The 26,686-nt window shown below is 40.8% G+C and overlaps 2 protein-coding genes across 3 annotated transcripts; both read left to right on the top strand.

The window, feature by feature from the left end:
• The first annotated feature begins 685 nt into the window (after nt 1-685).
• Nucleotides 686-9,867, top strand: LOC111070363 (protein YIPF5 homolog). Of its 2 annotated transcripts, none has more exons than XM_022360836.2 (6): nt 686-873; nt 945-1,150; nt 1,216-1,250; nt 2,936-3,046; nt 3,935-4,119; nt 4,179-4,242. In XM_022360836.2, exons 1-6 carry the CDS (start codon nt 779-781, stop codon nt 4,225-4,227), a joined length of 681 nt encoding a protein of 226 aa, XP_022216528.1. In that variant the 5' UTR covers nt 686-778; the 3' UTR covers nt 4,228-4,242. The 2 variants fall into 2 exon arrangements, with proteins under 2 accessions (XP_022216528.1, XP_022216527.1); XM_022360835.2 differs by lacking the exon at nt 4,179-4,242 and adding an exon at nt 9,304-9,867 and having other exon boundaries at nt 688-873.
• Nucleotides 9,868-11,776: 1,909 nt separating this feature from the next.
• LOC111070358 (proteasome subunit alpha type-1-like) lies at nt 11,777-12,747 on the top strand. Its single transcript, XM_022360823.2, has one exon. The coding sequence runs from the start codon at nt 11,869-11,871 to the stop codon at nt 12,640-12,642; it is 774 nt and encodes a 257-aa protein (XP_022216515.1). The 5' UTR covers nt 11,777-11,868; the 3' UTR covers nt 12,643-12,747.
• Nucleotides 12,748-26,686: the final 13,939 nt, after the last annotated feature.

The following is a 26,686-nucleotide window of genomic DNA, read 5'->3' as shown; positions in this document are numbered from 1 at the left end:
ACGCAATAACTAAGTAGCCCAAGTGCATGTACCTCTCTACTCTACCAAAGATGAATAACTAATTTCAATAACTTGTGTGTGTTGCAAATGGAGCTATGAATTAAAAAACAAATGTATTATGAATGTTACAAATATGAAACGCGTTGTTTTTTTATTTATACATTTAAATTTAAACTTGAATTATGCGCGACCCTATGGCACACTACTCATTGCGTTTAACAGCACTGTACGCTCAGCTGTCCATCTAGAGCACATAAACAAAAATTTCAGGTTGATACTAATATTTAATATCTCAAAATAGGTTCGTAATATGAAATGATATGTTAACAGTTAGCTCCCACTCGGTGTAGTTTTCTAGGTTCAATTAAATTTAAATTTTAGGGGTGAAAAGGAAACATGGGTATAAAACATCTACATCTAGCGAAAGCAACAAGTGCTCAAATGACGTAACATTCCGAGCACACTTGCGTTTCGTTTCCTGCACACGTACGTTTTATTATGTGTTGACTTTAAAGCTTATTTTATAAATAGTCCTTTATAAGGGAGTCCTTAATATTAGACAATCTTGTATCAAATATGAATTTTTACCTGTTTATGTAGAGGGGGTTACAGAGGGTTAAGCTCATGTCTTTCCTCGGTATATTTACGGTATATTTAAAAAATGAGAAGGTATAATTCGGTATATTTCCGATAAATCCGCCGCCCGTGACGTGTAGCACTTTATTATTTGTTGTTATTCCTAAATATTAAACTCAAATAGTGCCTAAATTCCAGTGAGATGTCTCAGTTTGGTGGACCAAATGACTTCTATGGCTCTGGGCCATCTCCAGATGCCAGCTACAACTTTGATATGCCGGAATTTGGACAGGAGCTGTAAGTTGTTGGATGTGTGCTCTGCCCCGTCACGACCCCAACACCCGTTGTTGATTCTGTTTTGTTTGCAGCAATTTCCAAACCTTCGACAACACACAGGCCGCGGTGCCGCCCAATTATGATGCAGCCTATGCAAATCCTCCTGCCCAGGGTCTAGGTGGCTTCTACGATCCCACAGCATATACGGAAAACAGCTATGGACAGGATCAGTCGGGCAAAGCAGGCGGTGGTGCAGGCACCGGCAATGAATTTGATGATGAACCACCATTACTCGAGGGTGAGTTTCTTGTCTGATTTCTGATACTTTTGCCCAACTTATGGTGTTGTTGTTTTTATTTACAGAATTGGGCATTAATCCGAATCACATATTCCAAAAGGTAAACCCAACACCGCATTTTACAAATTTGCGTAGCCATCTTGTTAGCCAATCCCTTTGGCTTTTTCTTTGCCTGCCTTCTGCAGTTGAACGCATTTTTAACTAGACATCTTGAAAGCTGACGCAAATTGCATATTTTATGCTCGCTGCGCGATTACCCCGGGTTGCTTCGTGGTGCTGCCGTCGCCCCACTTTGTTTGTCTGCACAATTACTCCGCTCCCACCTACTGCATAATTCCTCTTTTCTATATTTCTCTCTCTTCCTTCCTGCTTTAACGCATTTTCCTTCTTTTGTTCTACCGTTTTCTAATTTGTGCATCACAGTGGGGGGGGCTTCTGTGGCGGCGCCTCTTGGTGTGGAGTGGGTTGGCAGTCTCCTGGCCACTTTAGGCCGAGGAGGAGCTTCCACCGCAGCCAACTTCACTTTGGCGCGCCGCGCCGCTCTCCGTTTTAATTGAAATTTAAATGTTTTTGCATTTTTGCTTTTGTATTTATTGCAAGCGCCTCTCGCTCCCCCTTTAATTTCCATCCTCTTCTCCCCGGGGTAATAATTCTATTGTTTTTTTTTTCTTGCCATATTTTTTCGCATTGTTCGCTTTGTTGCCGTTGCATTTGCTGTTTTGTCGTTAATGAAGACATATTTTTTCATGGCCCTCTGCGCGTAGTTGTTTTTAAATAAATAAAACAACTTTTCTGTTTTTAATTAAACTTTTGCTCGCTCACTTTTTTTCTGCTACTCTCTGTGTGTGTGTCTCTCTCTCTCTTCCTACCTCTCTTTCTGTGTAACTTTCTGCATTTTTGTACATTTTGTAAAAAATTTACGTACGCCTGATTCACATTTTTTTCAGCTTCAGCATGGAATTTATTACGTTTGTGTTAATTGAAAAATGAAAATGTTAATGAGTCAGTCTGTGTGCCATCATAAAAATGGAATGAAATGCTAATTAAATTGTACATCAGCGGGTGCTTTGAGAGTACTATGAGGGATTTATGGTTAGGATTTTGGCTGCTCCAACGATGTGGAATTTATAGTAATGGATCAAAATTGCATTGGTAATACCTGGCTGAAATGAATGCCTTTGCCCTCTAAGCGCTTTTCAATCTCAATTAAAGCCGGTAAAATCCTGGCACGTAACTAATGACAGAGAACGACAGACATTTCATCGACCACTATTTCTGGGGCATTGGGCTGTGGCTGGCTGCCTGTAATATCAAATTTCATGGCTGTTGTTGCCCTGCTCCACATTCTCATGCGTCAAATCGCGTTGACAGCTCTTCGCTGCCCCTCCTATCTCGTTGGCGCGTTCCATTTTTCAAATTTCTCTGCGACTGCACACAGGCAAAAACAATACAAGGAACAACAGAAACAGCAGAGGGGATGGTGACGGTGACGGGGACGGGGCGACGGGGAAAACAACGAGGAAAACCAAAAACGCATAGAGAGAACAAATGTTTGGAGAACGGGTCTTGGGCTTCGTTTTATGACCGCTGTGCGAACAACAAATGAATTGTGTGTTGTGTCCTGTGTCCTGCCGCAGGCTCTGTGAATGATGATGGCCGAGCTGGGCTGGGCTGGGCTGCCTGCCATGGCTCTTCCCCTATTCCCTTCCAGTATCCATTCACCAATCCGCTGTTGTAATCCTTCACTTGCTCTAATTTTAATCGTATTACTCTGTTTCGTTTTAGACCCTGGCCGTGCTTAATCCATTGCGGGGCACCGAACAGCAAATACTCCAGGACACGGACATGGCCGGTCCACTGGTCTTCTGCCTCACACTTGGCGGCTTCCTGCTACTGGTTTGTTATATCAATTTGTTTTCAGTACAATTTCCCCTCCCTCCCAAATCACAGTCGAAACCAATTATAATTGCCCGTCGTCAGGTTAAGGGATTTTTGAAAAAGGTGCTATCGTCTGATGCAAAAATTTTCTCAAATATGGTAAACGAATGGAGTGCACAAAGACGTTTCCAGAATGTTTTAAAATATTGAAATATGCAAGAGATAACGTGGAAAAACAGGTTTAAATCTGAATTAAGTCTTAGGCTAAAATTCTTACATTTCCATATAATTCTGTTCAGATATTAATTTAAAAATTTATTGTAACTTAACCATTTGGCCTTAACATTCATTGACTTTGATGCAAGAACCAATTCAATTTTATGGTCTTCTTAAAATAGTCTTGAAATATCTAAAAAAAAAACCAGAAAATTGGCCCAGTGTCGACTAACGGTATATGTACATATTATGTTAACATTATTATTTATTAGCTTTATTAACCCGGAATTCCGTAACGGCAGGAAATATTTGTACGTTGAATACTTTGAAAATTAGAAATACATCTCTCAATATTTTATTTCTTAATACAAACAATTTAAAAAACCAATTTAAGATTTCTTACCAAGCTCAAAAACCAATTCTGACGTTATTTTACTAAAAACATTTTATTTTTCATTAATACATTTTTTTTTTTAAATTTTTCCTACGAATGGTACGTAACGCCAGACGTGGAACACCACTTTCCACGTTTAGAACCACCCACCATTCCCTCGTAACAATAGTATTGAAAATCTGTAGTATATCCCCGACTATTACAATTGGTTTCGACTGTACCTGGGGATTCTGTTGTTCTCGGATTAGACCCATCTAACAATTACCTTTCCACTTCTGTTCGCTTTCCCTTTGCAGAGCGGCAAGGTAACCTTCTCGTACATCTATGGAATCGGCGTGATGGGCTGCATCTTCTTCTATTGTCTGCTCTCGCTGATGGTCACCCGGTCGCAGGTGACCTTTGGGGCGGTGGCCTCCGTTCTGGGCTATTGTCTGCTGCCCATGGTCGTGCTCTCGGGCATCAACATTTTAATCACCATTCAGTAAGTAATTGTTGACACAAGTCGTTGGCTTTTCATCCTCCCCCCCATCCTTCATTCAGCACAGCAGAGCACAGTACAGCACAGCCCGTTCATTCATTGCATTGCTAACTTTGCTGCGGTCCAGCCTCCTGCTCCTACTCCTACTCCTCCTCCTCCCATTGATGGTTTATATTTATGTTTTTAATTGAAAAGTTGCCAATGCATCGGCATCGTCGCCATCGACGTAGTCGTCTCATTGTTTGTGGCCTGTAATTACAAACTTTTGCCTAAGCCCGTCCAGCTGCGACTGCAGCACGTTTCGGTTTCCGATCCGTTCCGTTCAAATTTGTTCAATTGATGCCGCCTCGTCTGTGGATGCAGCCGCTTCCACTTCAACTTGAATACAGCTCTCTTTCTCTCTCGATGTTATTGGTTTTTGTTTAGTTTAATTTTAGCTGCAAGTTTCTGTTTGGTATTAATTGTGAGTGTGTGCGTGTATCTATAACGAAATGGTGGTGAATGGATGTTTTGAAGGACGTAAAGAGAGAGAGAGAGACCAACTAAAATACTGGCTAGACACTGGAGTCGGACATTTCTACACATTTAGAAGAAAGCAAATGAAAATGATTATAATCAGATTTTATTTAAACTTGTGTACAAATTATTATGCAGATATATTTATAAATTTAATTTATAAGCGAATTTAGGCAATTTTCAATGTTTCAATGTTCTACCTTCATTGTATAGTATTTAGAATAAAGTCGGGGTAACTACATATCTCCGGGCGACATATCTCCTGCCATACATATTTCAGCAGGAGATATCTCGCTCAATTCTGGGCGGAGATATGACGTTAGGGCCTGCCAGGAGATATACTTTATGGTCATCTACAATTCTTTCTGGGTATCTAAATTAAAATCTTAGCACCTTTCAGCTGTCTAATCCATAACCGTCCTTTATTGTGATTCTTTTTACAGTTTTGTCTTCAGTATGAAAAATAGGTCCGATATTTATTAGTTATAAGTAGAGATAAATACTGAATTGGGTTCATCTTAACTGCTTAATATTCTCTCCCTAGCTCAGCTCTTTATTTAATTGCTTTTGTTTACTTAAATTATGAATTATGTAAACTTCATCTCTTTATTCTGTTCCCTACCCTACGCTCCGATTGCTTTTCAGCGGAACTCCCCCGAGTCGAAACACTTTTTCTAGCTTCCGTTTTTTTCTGGTTGATTTCGGTTGCTTCTTTTCGCACAATTTAGGTTTTTAATTTTGTTGCAGTTTTGGGCCAGAGTTGCACACCCACCCACCCAAACATGCATACATATACATACGAGTATGTGTTAGTATTTTTCCCCCCACTCACAGATATATAAAAAAAGTGGCCAACTTAATTTGCGCTTTTAGTGGACTCCGGGGCTACCAACTACCAAAACTACAGACTACGAACCCATGGAACCATGGACCAGGGCACCGGACCCCAATTGAAGCCAAGGCAAAAGGCAAGACAGGCAAAAAAAAAAAAGAGGGGAAATAACGCCAACTATGCGCCGTTTAATTTTCGCGTTGAGAACAGGGTACTGCCCTCGGGTGGTGGGGGGGCACATGGAGAAGGAGGAGGCGAGGGATAACGATTGAGGGGGCTCGGTGGCCGGTGGTCGGTGGTGGCTGTCCCATGTCCATCTGTCTAACGTTCCGTGTCCAGTTTTGCCACCCGTTGAGTTTCGTTCACGTAGTTTCCTTTTCAAATATGTGTCCAGCACTTGCTCGCCGTGCTCGCTTCTCACTCTCCAGCCGCATCCGCATCCTCTTCCACTTCCAGTTCCAGTTCCCCTTCCTCATCCGTTTTCTCTCTATCCTACACTCTCCATTTCCCTGTACTACTTCTTCCCTTTTAGTCGTTGTTTTGTCTGCTACCCTGTAAATGTTGCATTTAAGGGGTATACTGTCGTCGTGTGTGAAAAGGTGTAATAGGTAGTAGGAAAGTGCTTTTTAATCAATCTGAGACTATAATAGATGTTCGATGTTAGAACCGAAATTTTCTCGGAGATTTTAGAAGTTTATTTGTTATGCAGCTGAATCTTTAAGAATTGTATAACTTGTAGAATTATATGATGCTTACAAAGTTAAAGATTGTTTCACTTCGTAGTAATATGTTTTATGCAGAACTGTGAAGAAGGATTAATGTATCAATCCATATAAAACTTAATCTTTTACTAAACATCAATCGATAAACTTTTCCTGTCCATTGAAAAACATACAATCTAGTTTGTTTTTTACAGTGAAATATAAATCTGCCGCACGACTTCACACGACATGTATGTTGTTTTTGTATTCATTCTTGGATAATCTCTAAACTCTCTCAGTGTGCTGTTAAAGAGTTATAAATACGGATTCTATCCATGGAAGTATCTGGAAACTATTATGCATGTATATGTTAAAATACACTCATCAATCTATTACTAATTTTAAAAATACATATGGATAAGAAAGACTCAAAGTAGGGGGTAACCTTTAGTCGGACCACTCGAATATATTCTTCTGTCTAGTGTTTTTTCTTTTTGTGGGCGATCCACTCACTCGTTTCGCTTTTTATGATGACGATGCGAGAGGAGCAACACGCAAATGCTGCGTGAGTTTTTAGCGCTTCCTCTGGTGAGGCGAAGCGGTAGCCTGACCCACTGAAGCACTCCCTCTGCTGCAGACCCTACTCTCTCCCCCTTTGGCACGTCATAATTTCAGTCTTCCACAGAGAGAACGGAGTGGTGTGCGGGGGGGAGTGTGGTACTGGGAAGCGTGCAAAAAAAGAAACTATTTCTCGGGTTTACTCGACACCAACAGCATTTTGTCTGTCCCCACTGTAGCCCCTCCCCCACGCTCTAGAGAACCCCCTTTTCCTTCCACTCCCCCACGCCTAAAAAACTGTCCAACTGCCCCGTGCAATTGCCATTTTGGTTGCCTGTTTGCTTGCATTTTTTATTTGTTGGTTTTAAGCGCCTGCACTTTGTCTGCATATGTGCATGTGTGTGTCCGAGTATCTGTCTGTGTGCATGTCCGTATACTAGAAAGACAGAGAGACAGAGAGAGGGGGTGTGTGAGTTGGCGTTGATGTTCATATACTCTCCATAGGAATTCCAGCCAAGTTTACAGTAAATATTTTTGCGATTCCCTTCTCATTCGTTTTTTTTTCTTGTTCTTTGGACAGACTTTTTTAATTGAGTTTGTTTGGTGATGCAAAAGTGCGCAAAAATTACACAGACAGTCGAGTTATCCTTTATAGGAAGGGGATGGGCTATTTGGGATATATACCGCCTGATGGGTTAGTATTGTTTTGATTGGTTTTTAGGCCAGGGCTTGGGGGTGGGCGTGGGACTGGTTAATGCATTGGTCCAGACCATTTGAGCGCTACAAGCACTGTGACGGGGCCAAAAAATCACTTGGCTTCACAAGGGAAACCATGGTATGGCATATGGAACAACAAACAAAGTTGGACAAAGATTGCAGCAGGAGGAGTCAGGAGGAAGCTGACAGGGTGAACCGCCACCAGGTGACAGCTGAGCCGCTGAGACCACAAAGAGGCAATCCATTAAATGCCAGCATGGAAGCGTGGCACGGAATATGAGAACCTTTGATTCATACGAGTGTATGTACAGTTTTTGGTTTTCAAAAATATAACTGTAAAGATATTTTCAGCTTTAAAAAATATGCACAGATATTTTGGGGATTTCTTGTTTGTAGAACTTGGGAAAATATGGCAAAAATTTGTTTCAACTTTACTGAAATGTTTTTGTTGCCCCACCAATGTAAAATAAAATGTCAATAATTTAGGGCTGTTCCTTTTTCTTTGATTTAATGGTCGCAAAGTGTTTTGATGGAACATTTGAAGTGGCTTGACGAAACTGTTTGCTTGGTTTGATAATGTGTGTGTTCTTAGAGGGTATTTCAAGTAGTTTTGCTAAGAAAATATAATGTGTTTGTTAACAGCAGAAGAATGAGTGAACACAAATTTCTTTAATATGTTGACAAATATTAAACAATATTTGTGAAGCAGAAAACACTCTTTTGTCTATTAGTGCTACCAATGCTCTGAGGTTTATTCTTCGACAACTGAGTCCAGCCAGCAGCACAAGTGAAATATTCAAAAGAGAATGCCCGAGAATACAAAAACAAAATACATGTCGTGTGCATCGAGTCGAGTCTCGCCGCTTGGCCGTAGAATCGTTGCTAATTTTTTTATAGTAGTCTAAAAATTTGTATCTGAATGAAGGAATTTAAGATTAATTTTTCTGTCTATATCCACCAATCTATCCATCCATCTATCTATAATTGTGAATTGAGGAGCAGGTATTTCTTAAGTATAAAATTGAGCAAGGTGATAAAGGAGACTTATTGCACAAAATAAACAAATTTTATTTTGTTAAAAATATCTACATATGTATCTTGAGAAACGAATACACTGGACCAATCGTAAAATTAAATAAATTAAACCAACAATAAATTTCGTTAGCTATCATATGTTGTTCGCTTTGATTCAACTATCGATTGAGTGCATTTAAGTCCAAAATATACTTCAACAGCGTTTTCTCCTAGACCAAAATCTGAATATGTTATCAAATATTATCAATGAGCGATAAGAGTCGTTTAAGAAATTCCTTTGACGTAATTTGAGTTTCCATCTTGGGATTACATGCTGCCGCAAACGACAACTGGTCTACGTATAAGCATATTCATCATGCTGCCCGTCCTGTATTGTAGTATGCCCTTATGGTACGTAGTTAGTTTCCCGTAGGTAGGCCGAACACATCGCTTATATATCAATTTTTCATTCCCTGCACTCTGGTGGCCGTAGCTGTGTGCTTTGTAGTGGGACTGTGTTTGCACATCCTTTGCACAGCCGCCTGCTGTCTTTGTTTGCCCTGCCCATTCATTCGAACACACTCACGCGCACACTCACTTTTCTTTCTCTGTTTTTTGTATGAAACACTCAGTCACTCGTATACTCTATCCTCTGCTGTTGCTGTTGCTGCTGCTGCTGCTGCTGTTTCGCTGCTGCTGTTTCGCCGCTTCTCTATCGTCTGCTTCATGCATATGCATTGTTTATTGATTTTAGCGCTATATCTATGGGGCTGGCTGGCTCTTGCTGCCACTACCCATAACGGTACATCCATCTATCTCAACTGCTCTCTCTACCATATCACTTTGCAGGGGCACACTCGGCCTAATTGTGAGCGGCATCTCCATATTCTGGTGCGCCATATCGGCCTCGAAACTGTTCGCCACAGCGTTCTCCATGGACCATCAACAGATGCTGATTGCCTATCCGTGTGCGGTGCTCTATGGAGGATTTGCCTTGATTACCATTTACTAGGGCCGGGCGGGCCTCCAGCTATACCACCTCGTCATATGCTCTCACACTCACTCCTTCTCTCTCTCCCTGCAGCCATCCCCGTCGTGTAGTAGTGGCCCAGTGTTTGCCTCGTTTTAATTGTCCTGCAAACACATACTCGTACATATGAAGAAAATAGAAAGAGATAGATAGAGAGAGAGAGAGAGAGAGAGACAGTGAGTGGTGTAGTCACCACACACACACACAAACACACATGGATGGATATATATGTATGTATATGTTTTGTAAGAAAATAAGAGGCGATTGCGAATTTGTTTTCCATCTCTTCCCCGACTCAACCATATCTCCCTTATTCTTTTTTGGTTGTGTTATGCCGTGTAATAAATTTGATTGGGAATAAAAAAATGGTTAACAAATTGAAATTGGTTTTTTGCCACACAGATGGGGAGGGGTGTATGAAGGGAATGAGGATCCACAGAGCTACTATCCAAGCATATGTGGTAGTGTAAGCAGCATATTCGAATTTCACGCGCTCGTTTCCGTTTCCGTTTTCAACGGGAACTTTTTCGGGGCATATGCAACATTAACGCCCAACTCTTTTGCTTTATTTTAATAATTCTGCTCAGCCATTTGGCAGTGGAAATTTATATACTACATGGGTATTATGCAATGATTCAGTTGGCTTTTTCGAATGGAGGAGGGAGGGATTCATGAGCATGAACGGCCGATCAGGTGAGTGTAAAATCGATTGGGAATGACTTAAAAAATGGCGGTCCATAAATAAATGATACGGAGCTGATACCAGGAACATAAAAATATTGAAGGCCCTGCCTTGATTGAAGGTCACGCTACGTATAGCGTAGCAGTGCTATGCAATAGAAGAAGATGGAAAGAGTTTCCTCGGAAGATTAAAATGCAGCTGGAATAATATTTTAGTGAATTGGGCCCAGTGTATTTAAGCACCACTCTGGTGCAGTGCTCATTAAATATCACTCGGTTACACATTGACAGATGGGATGTAATCCAAAGGCAGTCGCTGAACCTCTTGCGGAACTATACTTGGGAACAGTGCCGCCCTTATCTTACAAATTTAATAATAAAACATTCGTATAATCGATCCGCATTAATGCTGTCCTTATTAGGAGTTGCCATTTCAGTATACTCGTATAGCCTATGATAAATTATAAATTAATATTTAAGTCCTGAGGACTTTCCTGGGACATATACCGCAGTTCCGTTGGCGTTACGCTCGCAAAAGTTTTATATGGACATTTGTGACTTTCGTGCTTGACATTAGCATTGGCATAATTGGCATAATAAACTCTTGACTGACAAACGTTCAAATGTATGTCAGTCGTCCTATTGGTAGAATTAATGACTGTGTTCGTGTGTGTAATAGTGAATTAAAAGCCGTAAGTCAGTGGGCAAAAATCAATGGGCTAGGATTAAACCCAAATAAGTCAAAATGTATAGTCATAGGGAAAAGACAGTTCAACACTGACACTCTACAAAAATTATCGATTGAAAATATCCCCATAGAATATGTAAAACGGGCCAATAATTTGGCTACTATTTCTAACTGTAAGTACTCTTAAATGTTTCTATGTATTCTGAATTTTTTGTAAATGTTAATAACTTTTAGAATTGTTGTTACTAGCGCCTTAATTTATAAGTATTTATATGCTTGTCGCGCTAGGATGAAAAATACAAATACAAAATATAAATTTAAAATACGGATTAACATCCTTCAGTCGCCAAATGTCGTGAATGATGAAATGAATGAAATCGAAAAAAGATCCCGAAAGATATACAAAAATCAGTGATTTTGTATACCCTTACTCGAAGACGTAAGGGGTATATTGTATTTGTGTGTACCGCTGAGAAGAAAACTTTTCCGACCCCATAAAGTATATATATATCTTGATCAGCATCAATAGCCGAGCCTTGTCCGTCTGTCCGTCTGTCTGTCTGTCCGTCCGTCTTGTTTGTCGCCTAGTTCTCAGAGACTATAAGAGCTAGAGCAACCAAATTTTGTTTTCAGACTCATGTGATATAACACTGCTACAAGAGTATTTAAAAATTTCGTAGATGTAGAAATTTGTAGATGTAGATAACAAATGTAGCAAAAAATGTAACATATAAAATATTTTAAAATTCTGCATTAATCATAAGCTCACAAATTTATATATACTGACTGAGTACGGGTATAAAAGTAGAGTCGCGTCCACAGAAGCTACTCACACGTTCCTTCTCTTTTTTATCGCAACTTCGATAGTTCTTATTTATCTTTTCCTATTTTCCTGTCATTTATATAGAATGACTTGCTGTTATTCGATTTGTCAGACTTGTCATTTCCTTTCGTACGTGTGAAATTGTATTATAAATATTCGGAAGCTACGGAAAGTTTGCAGATTTCTTGGACCATGAATCGCCATCGGTATGACAACGATACTACGGTCTTTAGCCCTCAGGGGCGAATATTCCAGGTGGAGTATGCCATGGAGGCAGTGAAGAAAGGCGAGGTCACCGTGGGACTAAAGAACAAGGACTTCACAGTGCTGACTTCACTCTACGAGCCATCGGATGAAGGGTCCATGCAGCGAAAGATTATACCAGTGCATTTGCAGCTGGGCATGACCTTTGCGGGTGTGGCTCCAGATGCCAAAACACTCTGCCGCTATATGCTGACCCAGGCCTTAACCTATCGCTATTCGTACATCGGTGAAATGCCAGTGCACCGACTGATGATCAATCTGGGCAACAAGATGCAAGCCTACACCAACCGCTACGATCGTCGTCCCTTTGGGGCTGGCCTCTTGGTGGCGGGCTATGATGAACAGGGCTCACACCTCTACCAGATAATGCCATCGGCCACTGTCACCAAATGCCTGGCCACTGCGATTGGGTCGCGTTCGCAGATTGCTCGCAACTACCTGGAGCTTCACACGCAAGACTTTGAGGGCTGCTCGAAGGACGACCTAATTTGCCACGGCATTCAGGCCATTCGTGAACCGCTGGGCAACGAGAATAACCTCAAGATACAAGTGGCCATCGTGGGCAAAGACGTTCAATTCAAAGTGTTCAGCGAGGAAGAGACGCAAAAGTATCTCGAAACGGCAAAGCGCATGGCAGCCAACTTTGAGCCAGCAGCTACAGACGATCTCTTAAGCCAGGGATCAAGTGATAATATTACTTAATCGAAGACAACATTAACTCGCAACGAAACTTACTAAATATACAAAAAACTTGTTTTGTTGATCATCAAAAAATTGTTATGCCTTGATACAAATAAAATGACTTCAAAATTCTACTGCTGATTCGACATCAACCTTTAAATATCTGGATTCTGGATCTTTTAAAGCATTAGTCCACTTTTAGTTGAGTTTCTAGACACTATAGAAGGGTGAGGCAGAGCTGAGGAAATAAATCAATTAAATTTGAGTTTTCAATCTTAATATTTTCTTCTTTCTACCTCTCTTAATAAAAATAATAATTCTTTGTGATTGTTGTTTGTGAAGTACAAATAAATGTACTAAAATTACAAATAGGCAAACACGTAAGTACTACAAATGGTAAAAGGAGCTCTTCTCCGCTCGTTTGGTTTTTGTGAAGGAAAGTAACAATTTATATGTAACTTCACGTTTATTTGAATATTTGTTCTTATCCCAATCCCTTAGCAGTGCACTGCTGTGAATCGCTACTTAAGCTTCCAGAATATAACCTCTTCAATTTCAATGTAAAAATAACCAATTTATTTATTTTATTGAAGGATGTCCCTTAAATCACATTTGATCTCCAGCATAGGCATAGCATAGCACATCTTTCCTCTTAAGCTTCAGGTATTTATGATTTCACATACAGGTTTTCTCTCTCTTGTGTACGGCTAGTGCACTAATCGACAACAAACGATGCAGATGCCTGGCAAAAGGCTTTCTTTCTTTCTTTCTTTCTCTCCCCATTGGATTCGATTGAAAGTTATTCAATTGTGAAGTTGCTGCAGTAATTGGGACTTCAACTGCAGCATCGGGCTGGGCTGCCAGAAAGGATTTCGGTTTTCATTTTGCATTGCGATTCGCTAAGGGAAATGGTAATGAAAATCACAAAATTCTCAGCCGTATGCAGAGTGTTAATTGAATTTGTTAATGGCCGCAAAAATATTACCCACGCAAAAAAAAGGATCTCCAAAAAAAAAGGGTTGCCATATGCAAATAATTCAGCGTTGTTGTCGCATTTTCATATTACATAATTAGCGTTTTCTTTTCTCTTTCCCCACTTGTATTATTTTTGGTATATTTTGGGAAGGTCCTTTCCCCACTAATTCGCTCTCTCTCCCTTCCTCCTTTTGCCATTTGTCTGCATGAATAAATTGCAAAAATGCGTAGCATACTTTTGTGAGCGCCGTTCGGTTGCTTTGCGCTTTTTGATTTCCGTTTTGGCTGCTGCTGCTCTATCTCGCTCTCTTTCGCTCACTCTCCATCTCTCTCTCTGTTATGCAAATTGTTGTAATTACTACAATTCGGTTGAGCATTTTTATGGCCAAAGCTGTGAAAAAGGCAAGGAAACTGAAAGGGAAAAAAAGGAGAGAAAAAAAATTGGTATAAAGAAATGTATGCGGAAATATTTGTGCGCTAATTGCGTGGCCTGAAAGAGGAGCCAAAGCCGGCAGACGGCAGCCGGTAGCCGGGAGGATGGATGATGGAGAGCAGGAGCAAGGGGAAGAGGACCTTGGGAAGGATCTGTGTGCTTAAGCATTTTACGCTCATCAAAGGCGTCGCTTGCCATTAGCGCCATTAATAAACACTCGTTAGGAGCTGGCTGGCAGGAGCAGTAGCAGTAGCAGAAGCAGAAGCCGGAGCAGGACTCTCGAATGTGTTGCTGATAATTAGAATTAGCTCACAATTAGCTGGGGCCCCAGAGAGGTTCGGTGCTCGGGAACGGTGTGCAGCTTTTCCCTTTCATAAGCTTATTAGTTTCACTTTTCGGCATACCCTTGGAGCGGATACCATCATTTTCATGGTTCTTCGATCCTATAGGTTGCATAAAATAGTCGAACAAATCGTTGGAAAAAATATATATTTTTTTTATACATATCTCAACAAAAGTTATCCGACATTGATGCTGCCATAGAAACGCTTAATCGTTAAGGGTATCTAAACCTTCGTTGCCACAGCTATTCTTTCTTTATTGTTCCGCTCTGATAATAAGCAGCTTGGTCTTGAAAAATCCTTGGCTGCGAAAGAGAATGCTGGCTGTTAGACCATACCATTCTTGTGGCATCCCCCGCCATCGCAGCCCATCGAGCGTTAAGCGTTGAGCCAACACAATGGAAAAACACCTGCGGACAAAAGCTGCTTACGGAAATGCATGGCCAAAGAATGAGGGGCTGGCGGAGGGTTGGGAACAACAAGAGTTATTACATTTTAGCTTTTCCTGCAGAGCCACTCCTCGTGCTCATCTTGGGTTTGTTCTTTCATCTTGTGCTGCTGGCTGCTGCTGCTGCTGCTGGCTGCTGCTTTTGTGGCTGCAACTTTGCTGCATTTTAATAAATATGCAATCTAAAAACGTTTCCCACACAGACAAAGCCGCAATAGCCACAAGAGGCGTAGATGGCTAGAGGGGTTGTGGCTTCAGGGGTGTGTTGCATGGGTGTGTGTGTGTGTGGAATGGAATGTGGAATGTAGCATGGCCTGTACCAATGCCAAGAGTAAAGGCGTTAATTACGCTTTCCCTCCAGAGCAGGCAATAGAAAACGAGACAGCGACGACAGCCACATTATGGCTATAGACCTTAATGGGAACTAAAGGATAGGTGGAGAAGTGAAGTGAAGTGCTGGGCAGGAGGGTGTGTTCAGACACCAGAGGGGAGGTGTCTGCATCGGTTGCACTTGCCACATTTTTAATTAGCGCTCTTAAAAGCTCATTGAATGGTCGACAAAAAAAGGGAATAAAAAAAGGAAGCACCGCGAAACACGAAGCGAGGATGTCAGTCAACTGCACAGAAAGAAAATTCACTGTTGTTCACTGTGATAATGATTTGCTGCTGATGGCAAAAACCGAAACTAAATTTATAATTATATATGTATATCCTGGTACCCGACTCTTCATTCTCCTCCTCCTACAAACAGAAAGGGTTTCCTTCCCTTTTTTTTGTCCAGTGTATGGCTGGGTCTCTCCTGTATGTGTGTGTGTGTGTGTGTGTGTGATTGCTCCTCCCTCTTTGTGTGGGTGTGGCTGCAGATGTTGTGGGTACGCAAAAGGCCACGTAATAACAGCATGTTCCAAAGGTCAACAGGTGTACACCCCCCGCTGATGCTGACCCATCTCCCAATCATGAAGAATTTTAAAATGTTAATCATCCATCGCTTGCATAGCGTCAGGAAGGAATTTAAACACATTTAAGGCAACTAAATGGAAAATGAAATCAAGCCAAGCAACATGCGAGCATATAGGAGTAGATCCAATTGATGGATGCTCCTCGGTAGCAAATAAATGGAGTTATCTAACATTTCAGTTAAATGCAAAGAATGTTTCACAGCTGCCATTAAAGAAGGTATATGCCCGGAATGTGATGAGCTCCAGCCCAGTGGGAAGATTCGAATGGACCACATCTACGGACCACTTGACGGGCCCCGACGAGGGGCCCCATTGCAATGGGATGGGTTGGTTCACGGAGAGTGGATTCCTGAAATGCATAGAGAATTAGCCGGAGATGAGCGGTTGGCCTGAAGGACGGCGGCGGGCCCAGAGAAGCACGTGTAAAAAGGTGGCCAGATGTTGCATTGCTCCCGCTTCGGCAGCCTCCACCCTCCACATCTGCCACTTCCTCTCTCGTTGACTCGGGCAAAGCCAGACCAAATTGCTGGTAAGCCCCAGCCTCGTACACACCGAGCACATCGTTAGGTTGCAGCTTAAAAGCGGAATGCAACATTTATGGTTAAGCTTCCAAAATGGCTGCCACCACACATGCAACAACAAGAGGTAGAGCGAGAGGCTGAGCGAGAGACAGAGAGAGAGAAAAGTAGCTGGCAACTTGGCGCGTTGATTGCTGCGGCCAGAGATTGTTGCACACTTCCGGAGCGCCTCAACCGAGATTGACCATGAGATTTGATGGATGGATGGATGAATGGATGGTTGGAGCTCCCAAGTACTGAGAATCAGATAAATAATCTACGACTCTCGACCATTTCAGAACCAATTAGCTGAAGTGTGGATGGGGGAGGCACGGACTGGGCATGGACAACAAAACACTTGAATGGGGAAGCGCAGCTACAGTTTTTCCTACGCTTCGGGATTATACGTAAATTGAGATTCAAAATGAAATCCATTTTCATTTGAATTATCTTCTGCTCACGAAGTACACACCTGATACTTCCTCTTTTGCTTTTGCTTTTGCTCTTGGCTGAGGCTGGAAACCTGGCCATGTTTATTGTTTTTCACTTTTTATGCACTTCAATGAGCTCTGCCTCTGGATCCTGGATCCGTAATCTTATGTGTGTGTGTGTTTGTGTGCAAGTCAAGGATACAAATAAGGCAGTGAAGGAACAGTCGATTCCAACTGAACTGTAGATAATCCCCTGACAACAGCAGTTAACAGGCAACGATTACTTGGCAACAAGTCAATTACGAGACTCGACTCGACTCGACTCAACTCGATTCCGAATATCTCTCCCTCTCTCTGAGTGAGGCAGCACAGCCTGGTTATACCGATAAGAGACTCCTCCTGCTAACCAACTTGGGCTTGGACTTGGCTATACAATAAATTCTTCGACTGGTCTAGCTCCCCTGCCCTCACTGTGGAATCCCCTTTAATGCGCTAACTAATTGAGCGGGGTCATGCGGGTGGTAATGGCTGAAAAAACTGAGATGGTGAAGACCTGTGTGGAGTAGCCGTTGCCAGTCCTATCGTCAAGTGGCAATCGCTTGTAATCTGCCGCTCACTGCCACAGCCACCAAAAACTAAGGCCTGGCAGAGAGTATCGCACTATTGGAAGGGTATATCCGTCGAGCGAAGGAGTTCAATCAAGTAGATGTTGGGATGGTTAAGGGGAAGAAATAGGCACTACCTCATCAAATTAATTTACTGCTAGATCTGCTAGATGTTCCAGCCTAAATAGAAGCTTTTCACTGTAAAATTCATGCAGGAAAAAGTGAAATACCTATGAATTAAAAATAAACTCCCTTTCTTGGGGTATCAAACCATTCGTTCATCTTTGCTTTTCCCTTAAATGGCTCTGCCGTAGCACAAATTACTTTTGGCGAAATTTTTACAACATTTTTATTGCCTGTCGAATGGGTGGGAGGCACCGACCAGTCGGAGAGGTCAAGATTTGGCTGGCTTTGCGATTTCAGTTATGCGGTTTCAAAATTCAATTAAAAGCCAACATCACATTTCTTGTGTCCTCTTCCGGGCCGCCAGCTTCCTTGCTCTCTTCGTCTCTGCTGTTGGCTGAACCCACTAAGATAAGGCTGGAAACGTGGCCAAAAAAAGAAGAGTTGGAAGCGAGTGAATGGCCCAAAAGGAAGTTGGTCTTATGCTACTGATGATGCTTTATCTAAGCCCTTGCCAAAGTGGTAGAAAAGTTTCGATTGAATTCGGATGGATAACTATTTACTTTGTGCAATTTTTGTGGCAATATATATCCAAAAAGTTTTATATGAATGTTTTTTGTGCAGCATGGCCGCTTTAAGATACATAAATGAAGTGGATTTCATGTCAAAGTATTTTCATTTGCAAAAATAAATTGAATTTGTGTAAATTTTACAAAAAAAAGCTTTACACAAACCCCCTAAAAAAGTGTCTCATACCCCTCTTTATGATTAGTGTATTTAACATGTTTGGGCTGTTTATTTTTTGTGCATCACGTGCTGCAAATTTGGCTGGAAAATGTTCGGCTACGAATCATTCAGGCGGCAACAAACAAACAAACAAACAGAAAAACAATGCGGCAAATGCTGAACCGTTGCATGCACTTTTATATGCATATGCGAAAGAAAGAGAGAGAGAGAGGGAGAGAGAGAGATATGGGTACAACAACAGAGGAGTGGAACTCACTCGCTTGGCTTGGCATTTGCATATTTTGTTGCGAATTGTTGCCTGCTAATAGGAAAATGCGACACAGGGTATCCCATCGCGCTCTCCACCCCTTGCTGCCAGACAAAGACCAGCAGGATAAAGGGAAAGAGATGGCAGATAGTGTGTGCGTGTCGGCACGTGTTTGTTTTGCATGTCTAATGCGCTTTGAACTCCATTGCTGTTGCTCCTGCTCCTGATCCTGCTGCTGCTGCTGCTACTGCTACTGCAGGGAGGAAATATGTATGTCAAATGCTTAATCAGCCGCACACTCTCCCAGATGCTCTGGAGCATACACACACACTTTCACACACTCACACACACAAAGCAAAGCAGACAGCTCCCAAACAAAGCAAACGAGCAAAGCGAGCGATGCATAAATATTTCAATAGCATACTTTTCGGCTACGTGCTCCAGCCTCCTCGCCTCAGCACCAACTCCATCTGCAGTTATCGTTCCCCGCAACTCTCCGCAATCTCTGTGTGTGCTTTGGACACTTTGCTGCATGCATTTTATTCAACGTAAATAATTGAAACACTTTTGCCCCAGCAGTCTTCGTTTCCCCTCCAACCCCCAAAAACCAGAGGCCTTCTGTCCGTGAAGGCAGCATACAACTTTTCGGATCGGATTTTGCACTTGATCGAGTCAATAAAGTGCAAGTAGCAGGAAAACATATTCGATTTGTTGGAAATTAGGAGTAGATTTGCTGGAAAACGGACGGAATTGAAAGCCATGAAGAAGAAGTACATTGAGGGTGTCTAAGATTTAACAGAGTGGTAGAGGAAGTGCAAGGCATTTCGCAATCAGTGGAGTACTTTAGTATACTTAGATCTTTGTCTCTCTATGGATGATCAAAAAATTAAAAAAGATTGTAGTGAGTTCTTTTTTAATTTTTTAATTTTCGTTAGTAATACCCACATTGCACTGTAAAGCCATGTCTGTCTGTCCGTCCGTCTGTCCGTCTTGTTTGACGTCTAGTTCTCAGAGATTATAAGAGCTAGAGCAACCAAATTTTGTACCCAGACTTATGTGATATCAGACTAAGTCCAGTTTGTTTCAAAATTTTGCACACGCCCTTTCCGACCCACAAAGGACGAGAATCTGTGGCAGCCACAATTTTGAAGATACGAGAAAACTAATCGTAGAGAATGACCATATTTACCAGATTTCCGAATCTGAATCAGATCGGATCATTATTATAGCCAGAGTAAAGAAATGAATTTCAAATCAGTGGCTTCCCCCGCCTCCTCCAGCATGAGAATTCGCTACTCATTCTCTTTCTCGCTCGCACACACTCTGCCCTGTGCAATGCGACCTATCGCAGAGAAGATGTAGAATCTACATTGTGTGTGAAGAATCATATTTTTCAGATGTGGAATCGACATAGTAGATGTAGATGCAGATAACAGATGTAGAAAAAAAATGTAAAATGTAAAATTTTTTTAAATTCTGCACAAATCATAAGCTCAAAAATGTATATACTGACTGAGTACGGGTATAAAAGTAGAGTCGCGTCCACAGAAGCGACTCATACGTTCCTTCTCGTTTTTATATAGCACTGTACGACAAAATGGAATCTTTTGAAAGTACTGTGCACGTGGAAAAAATCAGGTTGTTGGCTTGGATGAGTAGATGATCACATCCACAATCTTATAATATAGAATATGCCCCCAAATATATTCTTTTTCAAAATTTAGTAGCTTTTCGCACTATCAAAATTGTAACACGGCATTTGCAGCGTCGATATCATACAAATTTAATCGTTTCAAAGAAGAATTGTATGAGCTTTGACATGATGTTTTATTTGTGGCTTTACCTGAAGCTAAAGTTGGAGTTTTCTACAAATTGTGAATGTTTCTTCGACTTTTAATTTTTTTTTACGCTTTTGGTATGTCATGGTTATATTTTTAGACAATATTTGGCGATATTAATTATTATATCAGGAGGTTTACTGATACATAGCGTTATAGCATTGCGAGTAACAAATGGGAGCCCCGAAGGCTATAAAATATGATAGATGTAAGAGCATATAAAACCATAATCGAATGGTCATACTGAATGCATATCGGGAATAGAAGCAGATTTTTCTATCTTTTTTCCAAACTTATTCGTACACATAAATATTCACTGCAGTGACAACAGCTATTTCTGTGCTGTCGGCCATCTGTTGAGCTTCAATATTTCATCTGCTTTCATTTCATTTTCCTCAAATTTAATTACGCATACTTCTGTTGCTGTTTGAGCTCGGCATCTGCTGGATAAAGTTCCTTAAATCAATGGCGAAGTCTGAAGAAATCTTAAAGAAGGTTTCCCCTTGATTCGATTACTTAAACATTTCTCTGCTCTCTACCCTCCCTTGCTATGCGTTGAAATCTATGAAATCTATTGCCAAGACAAACAATTAAAACGCTTTGCCAGCATGACAAGATAGAGAGGGCACAGGCAGGGGACGGAAAAGCTCTCTCTCTCTCTCTTTTTATACACTCTATTAAAAATAGCGACCATGGAAAATGTGGGAAAAATGTTCTGTTCCTGGTGTTCGCTGGAAACGCGTGGCGGAGACAAAGTTTGCGACTCAAAGTATTTTGAAACTCATTTTGCTTAGCGGCGACCGTTGTTCGTTGAAAGTATACCCTCAAAGAAATAGTCCTCTAAATTTGCCAAGGAGTTTCCACCGAAAAGAAATATTTTTTTTTGATAAGACATAATATTAAATTAATATAAAGAAACTTCTATCAGTTTGTTGGTTTGTTTAACTGGTAAATATGAGCCACAAGTCTGGGATTAGTTTTGCAGAATTCTCATTTTTCTAGGATACAACTTTACATACATATATACATATATACATTAGTAGTTTCCAGATACAAAATCAGGTGTAAGGAAGGTTTTGGTGAGAAAGACAATGAATCTTCAAATCCCATGAAGACTGAAGCGAAATAGACCCATCGAACATTTAAAATAGAAAAATATTTTCAGTAATAATAAAATAAACGGATTTATGTCTGCGCGTTAAAATAAAGCTAACTTTAATATCAATAATTAGATATAATATAATATATATAATATATAAATTGAATATAAAAGTAAGCACAATAAATTAAATATAAATAAAAAGTGAAAAACATTTAAATATTTCTTTAGATATTAAAAAACTTTGTATTGCGTAGTTTCAGATGAGTTTACTTATTCCTTGTGGATTTTTGTAACAGCAGGTAGATAAATCACAGCAAACATAGAAGCTTTGGGTCAAAAGATAATTTCAATTTAAAATTTTTAAAGGTTGATCATATCATACTACGATATCATATCGTAGCTAGCTTGGGAATGATCTGCCCGGTAGAGTGTTTCAAAATTCAGCCCCATCTTGCGTTTCTTTCCATTTTCTGTTCCTGTTCCTGTTGCCTTGGCTTGGCTTGGCTTTTGGTGTAATTTCGTTGTCATTAAGTTGGCATTATAACAAAATGCCTTTTCAATCACTTTTGACTAAATGCACTGACTACCGAGGAATGGCAGCTTCATTCCATTATGTTGCTCCATCTTCCTCCCGCTCTCTCTCTCTCTCTATGTCGCTCTAGCTCTCTCAAGGACGCGCTTCACCAAGTTTCGGCAATTTTTCGACAGGGATAAGTAAGCACAACAATGCCAGGGACCAAAAACAGAAACAGACCCCAAGCCAGGAGCAGGACCCAGAGCAAGACGAGGGCTAGGACCAGGACCAGGACCAGAACCAGGACGAGGTTGAGGACGCGAAGTAACCGCAAAGTTAAAAAAAGAAACATGAATCCTGCCCTGCTCGTGCTCCTGTTCCTTTGGTTTGGTATTGGGGGATCCTGGGAGATGGGTGAGGAGGTCGCAACGCAGTAAATTTAAAGCGTTTCATCAATGTCACTGCAAAGGGACTCTGCTCGTCCTGCCCACGCATATCCTTTTGTATTTAAAATGTTTGCCTGCCTTCGCCAAAAGTTTCTTTTTTGTCTCCACTCGCAACAATTTCATTATCTCGTGCAGAAGAGGGGTATGGCAGTGTAATGGGAAGGTGGCGGGAGGAGGGGTCTGTGTGGAAGCCGCCTCCAAGCTGTGAGTGATAGGGCAGTTGTTGTGTGACAGGCGACACGCCGCAGCAAGTGGCAAAGGACTCGCTGCTCGACTCCGAGTTGCGAGCAAATTTTTATGGCAAAAACTTTTTCATGGCATACATTACCGCGCTGATTCATGTGCGTACATCTGTGAGTGTGTGTGTGTGTGTGGGTGTAGGCACTGAGAGAATAAAATTGGTTTGCAAATGAAAGAGGCACTTTCACTATTTACTAATTCCAAGTGCGGGCCCCACATATCGCTCTGAACAGATGTATATATTTCAGTATGTTAGCCGAACACTGACTGTTTATTTAATTAAAGGTATATAGTTTATTCCGTTCGATTTTGAATGGCTTATTTCTCACAGATTATCCGTTCATATGTTCAGTAAGCGATACTGGCAGCATCCCACATTTTTACGCACAGTATTTGCTCTTTAAGCAATCAATAATATATATAAATATGTAAAGGCTCAAGAATAAATCTTATGTATATATCTTAAGCAGTCACCCCAGGCTCCTGTATATTTGTTGTCTAAAAGTATAACCCCCTCAAGGGTGCTGTACGTCAAGGCAGAGAGCTGCCAAATAATTGAATTGAAAGCTACTTTCACTTTATAGATATCCGAAAGAGATCAAAGAACACAAAGAATCGCCCCCAAATTAATTTAAGTGATATTTCTTAAGTAAAATAATGTGTATATGTAGGCTGTAGTCCTTAAGGGGGAGTATAAATTCTATTGTTCGATTTTTGAATTATGTTTCCATATATGGGTTAGATTGTTGAGAACCGAAATCATTTGTTCCGAAATCAACAGTATTCAATACTAAACATTTTTCAGGATTGCAAAACTCTTTTAACTTGGTAAGGAAACTTGAGAATGTACCACAATAATTTAATCAATTATTTCCACACGATTAACATAATTTTTTAAAGTACATTCTACATCTTCTTTCGATATAACTTCCTTTCTCATTCATTACAGATTGCCCAATTCTTTTCGCATTTCCATACCATGTTTATCCTAGGGGTCACTAATTCTTTCAGTGTCTGTATATTTACGAGTATCTCTGTGAGAATGGGGTGGTCATGGAGTTGGTCGTGGATGCAGCGATAATGCGGCGTTAACGTTACGGGCAGCAGTTGGAGGCGGGCCTCAGCACAGCTCAGCTTCAGTTCAGATACCAGTTCCAGAGGTTCATCTCCGGATACAGCTGCCGAAAGAAGAAAAGCATCCTGCGGCGCATTTGCATAGGCTTAATTTAAATTCCCTTAAACAGAAGCTGGATGTGTCTTTGTCTGTGTCTGTGTGTGTATAGGCCAAAAAAAGGACAATGATCAGCGGTCCCTTTTTGCTACCGAAAAACTTGGCCGAAACCAAAATCGAAGAGGAAAAAAAAAACACAGCAAGAAACGTGAAAAATCAGGGGAATAACACCAGAGAGAAGAGAAGAAGAGAGCAGAGCAGCAAAAGGGTTTCGCGCTTAAGTTTGCCAAATAACTGCAGGCGAAGAACTCTGAAGACCTCCCCCCAGAAAAGGACCTTTAAGCAGCGACATAACAAAATCAAAAGGATTTTCCGTATAAGTTGCAAATTAAGTTGCCCTCGTCCTTACAGCCATGCCCACAACCATTCGCAGTCCCCAGTCCCCAGTCTCAGTCCCATTCCTGTTCTCATTTCCATTCCGCTTGTTCGTATGCTTGTTCCTCGTCTTTTTTTACCCTTCATCCGGCTCTTTCCCGGTGCTCCCAACTTCATCATCTTATGTGCTTATGATATCCTTTTGGCCCTGCGGCCAAAAACAACAATAACAAGCAAGGCCAACATGTCCTTTGCCGGCACACGCTTCCTCTTTTGGGGTAGAACTTGTCAACGATTGCGGTATGGGATGGGATGGGATGGTATGGAATGGGATCGAAGGTCGGAGTGATGGCTGGTGAGACCTTAAATTAACAGATATAACAAATGTCAGAGGGAAAATTGTTCTCTCTTTGGGGTGAATTAAAGTCCAAAGGAATCTTACTCGTACATGTCTTAATGCTTAGCGATATACCATATAGATATTACCATATAGATAATCTATTTTCTGAATAATAACACTATACAACAGCAACAAAAACTCTGTTTCGACAAATGACAAAAGAAACGACATTGCAAAATACCGAAAATTATAAATTTTGCATTTTAAATCTTTTTTTCCCAGAAGTTAAACTTAAGGTAAAATATTTTTATGACCGACTGATAGCTGCATTAATTGGCTTTTCAGAATTTCCAAGTTCTTCAAAACTTGTTGTAGCTTACTAAAGTTATATGAAAAACCATGCACACAAATTTTATTTATAAAATTATTTTAAAAGAATGAAAACAATGAAATCAAAAATTATCTACAAAAAAAGGTTAAATTTGACTGCATAGTGCAATCATTTAGTAATTGGTAAAGAAGTATGTTCCTTTCCGTGTTTACTCTGGCATATATTCAATGACTGCCATATCGAAAGCCTTTGATTGAATTGCATAGATTAGCCTAGTCAATTTATTTATTAACGATAAGATAAAAACGAAATATATATAATCTAATGTCAATCCAACCTTTCTGTACTCCAGCGGATGGTAGGCAGACACTCTGTGGCCATTCCTTTTCCATGCTGATAAAATACTTTCAATATTTATCCGTAAATAAATAAAAATACTAAAAAATAAATCACAAAATACGCAAATAATTTCTGAAGTTATGAAATCGTTCCCCCATCCATAACCAAATCCATTCCACACCCTTTATCAGCTTCTAATTTTACTTTGAAATTGTAAAATTCTCTGGAAGTACTACCATTTTGTGATCCGTTTATTAAACTAACATTCTTATTTATGGTATTTTGTATATGCTAAAAATTTCATTTGAATATTTTGTATTTACTTTGTAAGACGCCTAGAAAAGCCGCTTATGGCCTCCAGGCAAAAAGATGGGGTAAAGTGTCTGGGGATCCAGTGTAAAAAGCGAAGAAAAAGAAAAAGAGAAAGGAGCTGGTAGGAGCTTATCTAACAAACCCAATATTGTTCAGCAGTTAGCCTCTCTCTCTCTCTCTCTGTGTGCTCCGTGACCAAAAAAATCCTTTAATTGAGTGCACACTTAGGCCAAGAGCAGACAGAGGAAGACACAAGGAGAGGCAGCGAACCCGAGAGGCAAAGATACACATACACACACTCACACATATATATATATGCAGATGCGAGTATACTAAGTACTAGTGTTGGTGGCAGTGCCGCCTCATGGGGTCCCATCCCTGGCTGTGCCGGCTGCCCCCAGCCAGCCTTTCTGTCTGCCGTTTTTATGCGCTTTTAGCACCATTATCCTTTTACGATTATCACCGCTAAAGCGAATTGACTGTTTGACGTTCAATTGAAATTTTGCATTAAAGCTCAATGGCTTAACCCCTTCAAATTATGCAATAAGACCCACTCCCCCACCTAACCCACATCTACCATCTCCAATCTCACACTACCACTACCAGGGCCACCATCCACCATCCACCACAAACTCTGCCATTGCCAACGCCATCACCAAACGCAATCCCAAGGCTGAGCCCAAGCAGCTTTCAGCTCCGAATGGCTGCTGGGACGTTGTAGAATGATGAGCAAGAGGAGACCCAGTATGATGCTCCTGTTCGCTCTGTGCTTTGCCGATGCACTGAGAAAAAAAAAAGGAGGAATATCTCCCAAATAGGAAGAGAGAAAAATCAACCTGTCTGTTGTTCTTGTTTTCATTTTTAGCACAGAAAAATAAGCTGAATTTTTATAGTTTGAAATAATATTAGAGGGTGCCAAATACTCTACAAAAAAATCGACTCTTGTTAATTTTACTTTTGAGCTGGTGATCCTCTGCCTGTTACATACTGCTTCCCATACGAACACCAAATATTATTTAATGAGAGCACTATTCACTACATGATCTGTTTACTCTTTATTAAGGCAATTTTTTATTTTATTGCTGAATATATCCTTTCGGAAAGCTGTCTTGACAAGTCAGTACTCAAAGTGGAAGTGTAAGTGATCATGTAAGAATATGGCAATATATCTGTGTTTGCTACACAGGTGTT

Source organism: Drosophila obscura, unplaced genomic scaffold (genome assembly GCF_018151105.1).
Source record: "Drosophila obscura isolate BZ-5 IFL unplaced genomic scaffold, ASM1815110v1 contig_14, whole genome shotgun sequence".
Taxonomy (NCBI): domain Eukaryota; kingdom Metazoa; phylum Arthropoda; class Insecta; order Diptera; family Drosophilidae; genus Drosophila; species Drosophila obscura.
This window is presented reverse-complemented; position numbering and strand designations above follow the sequence as displayed.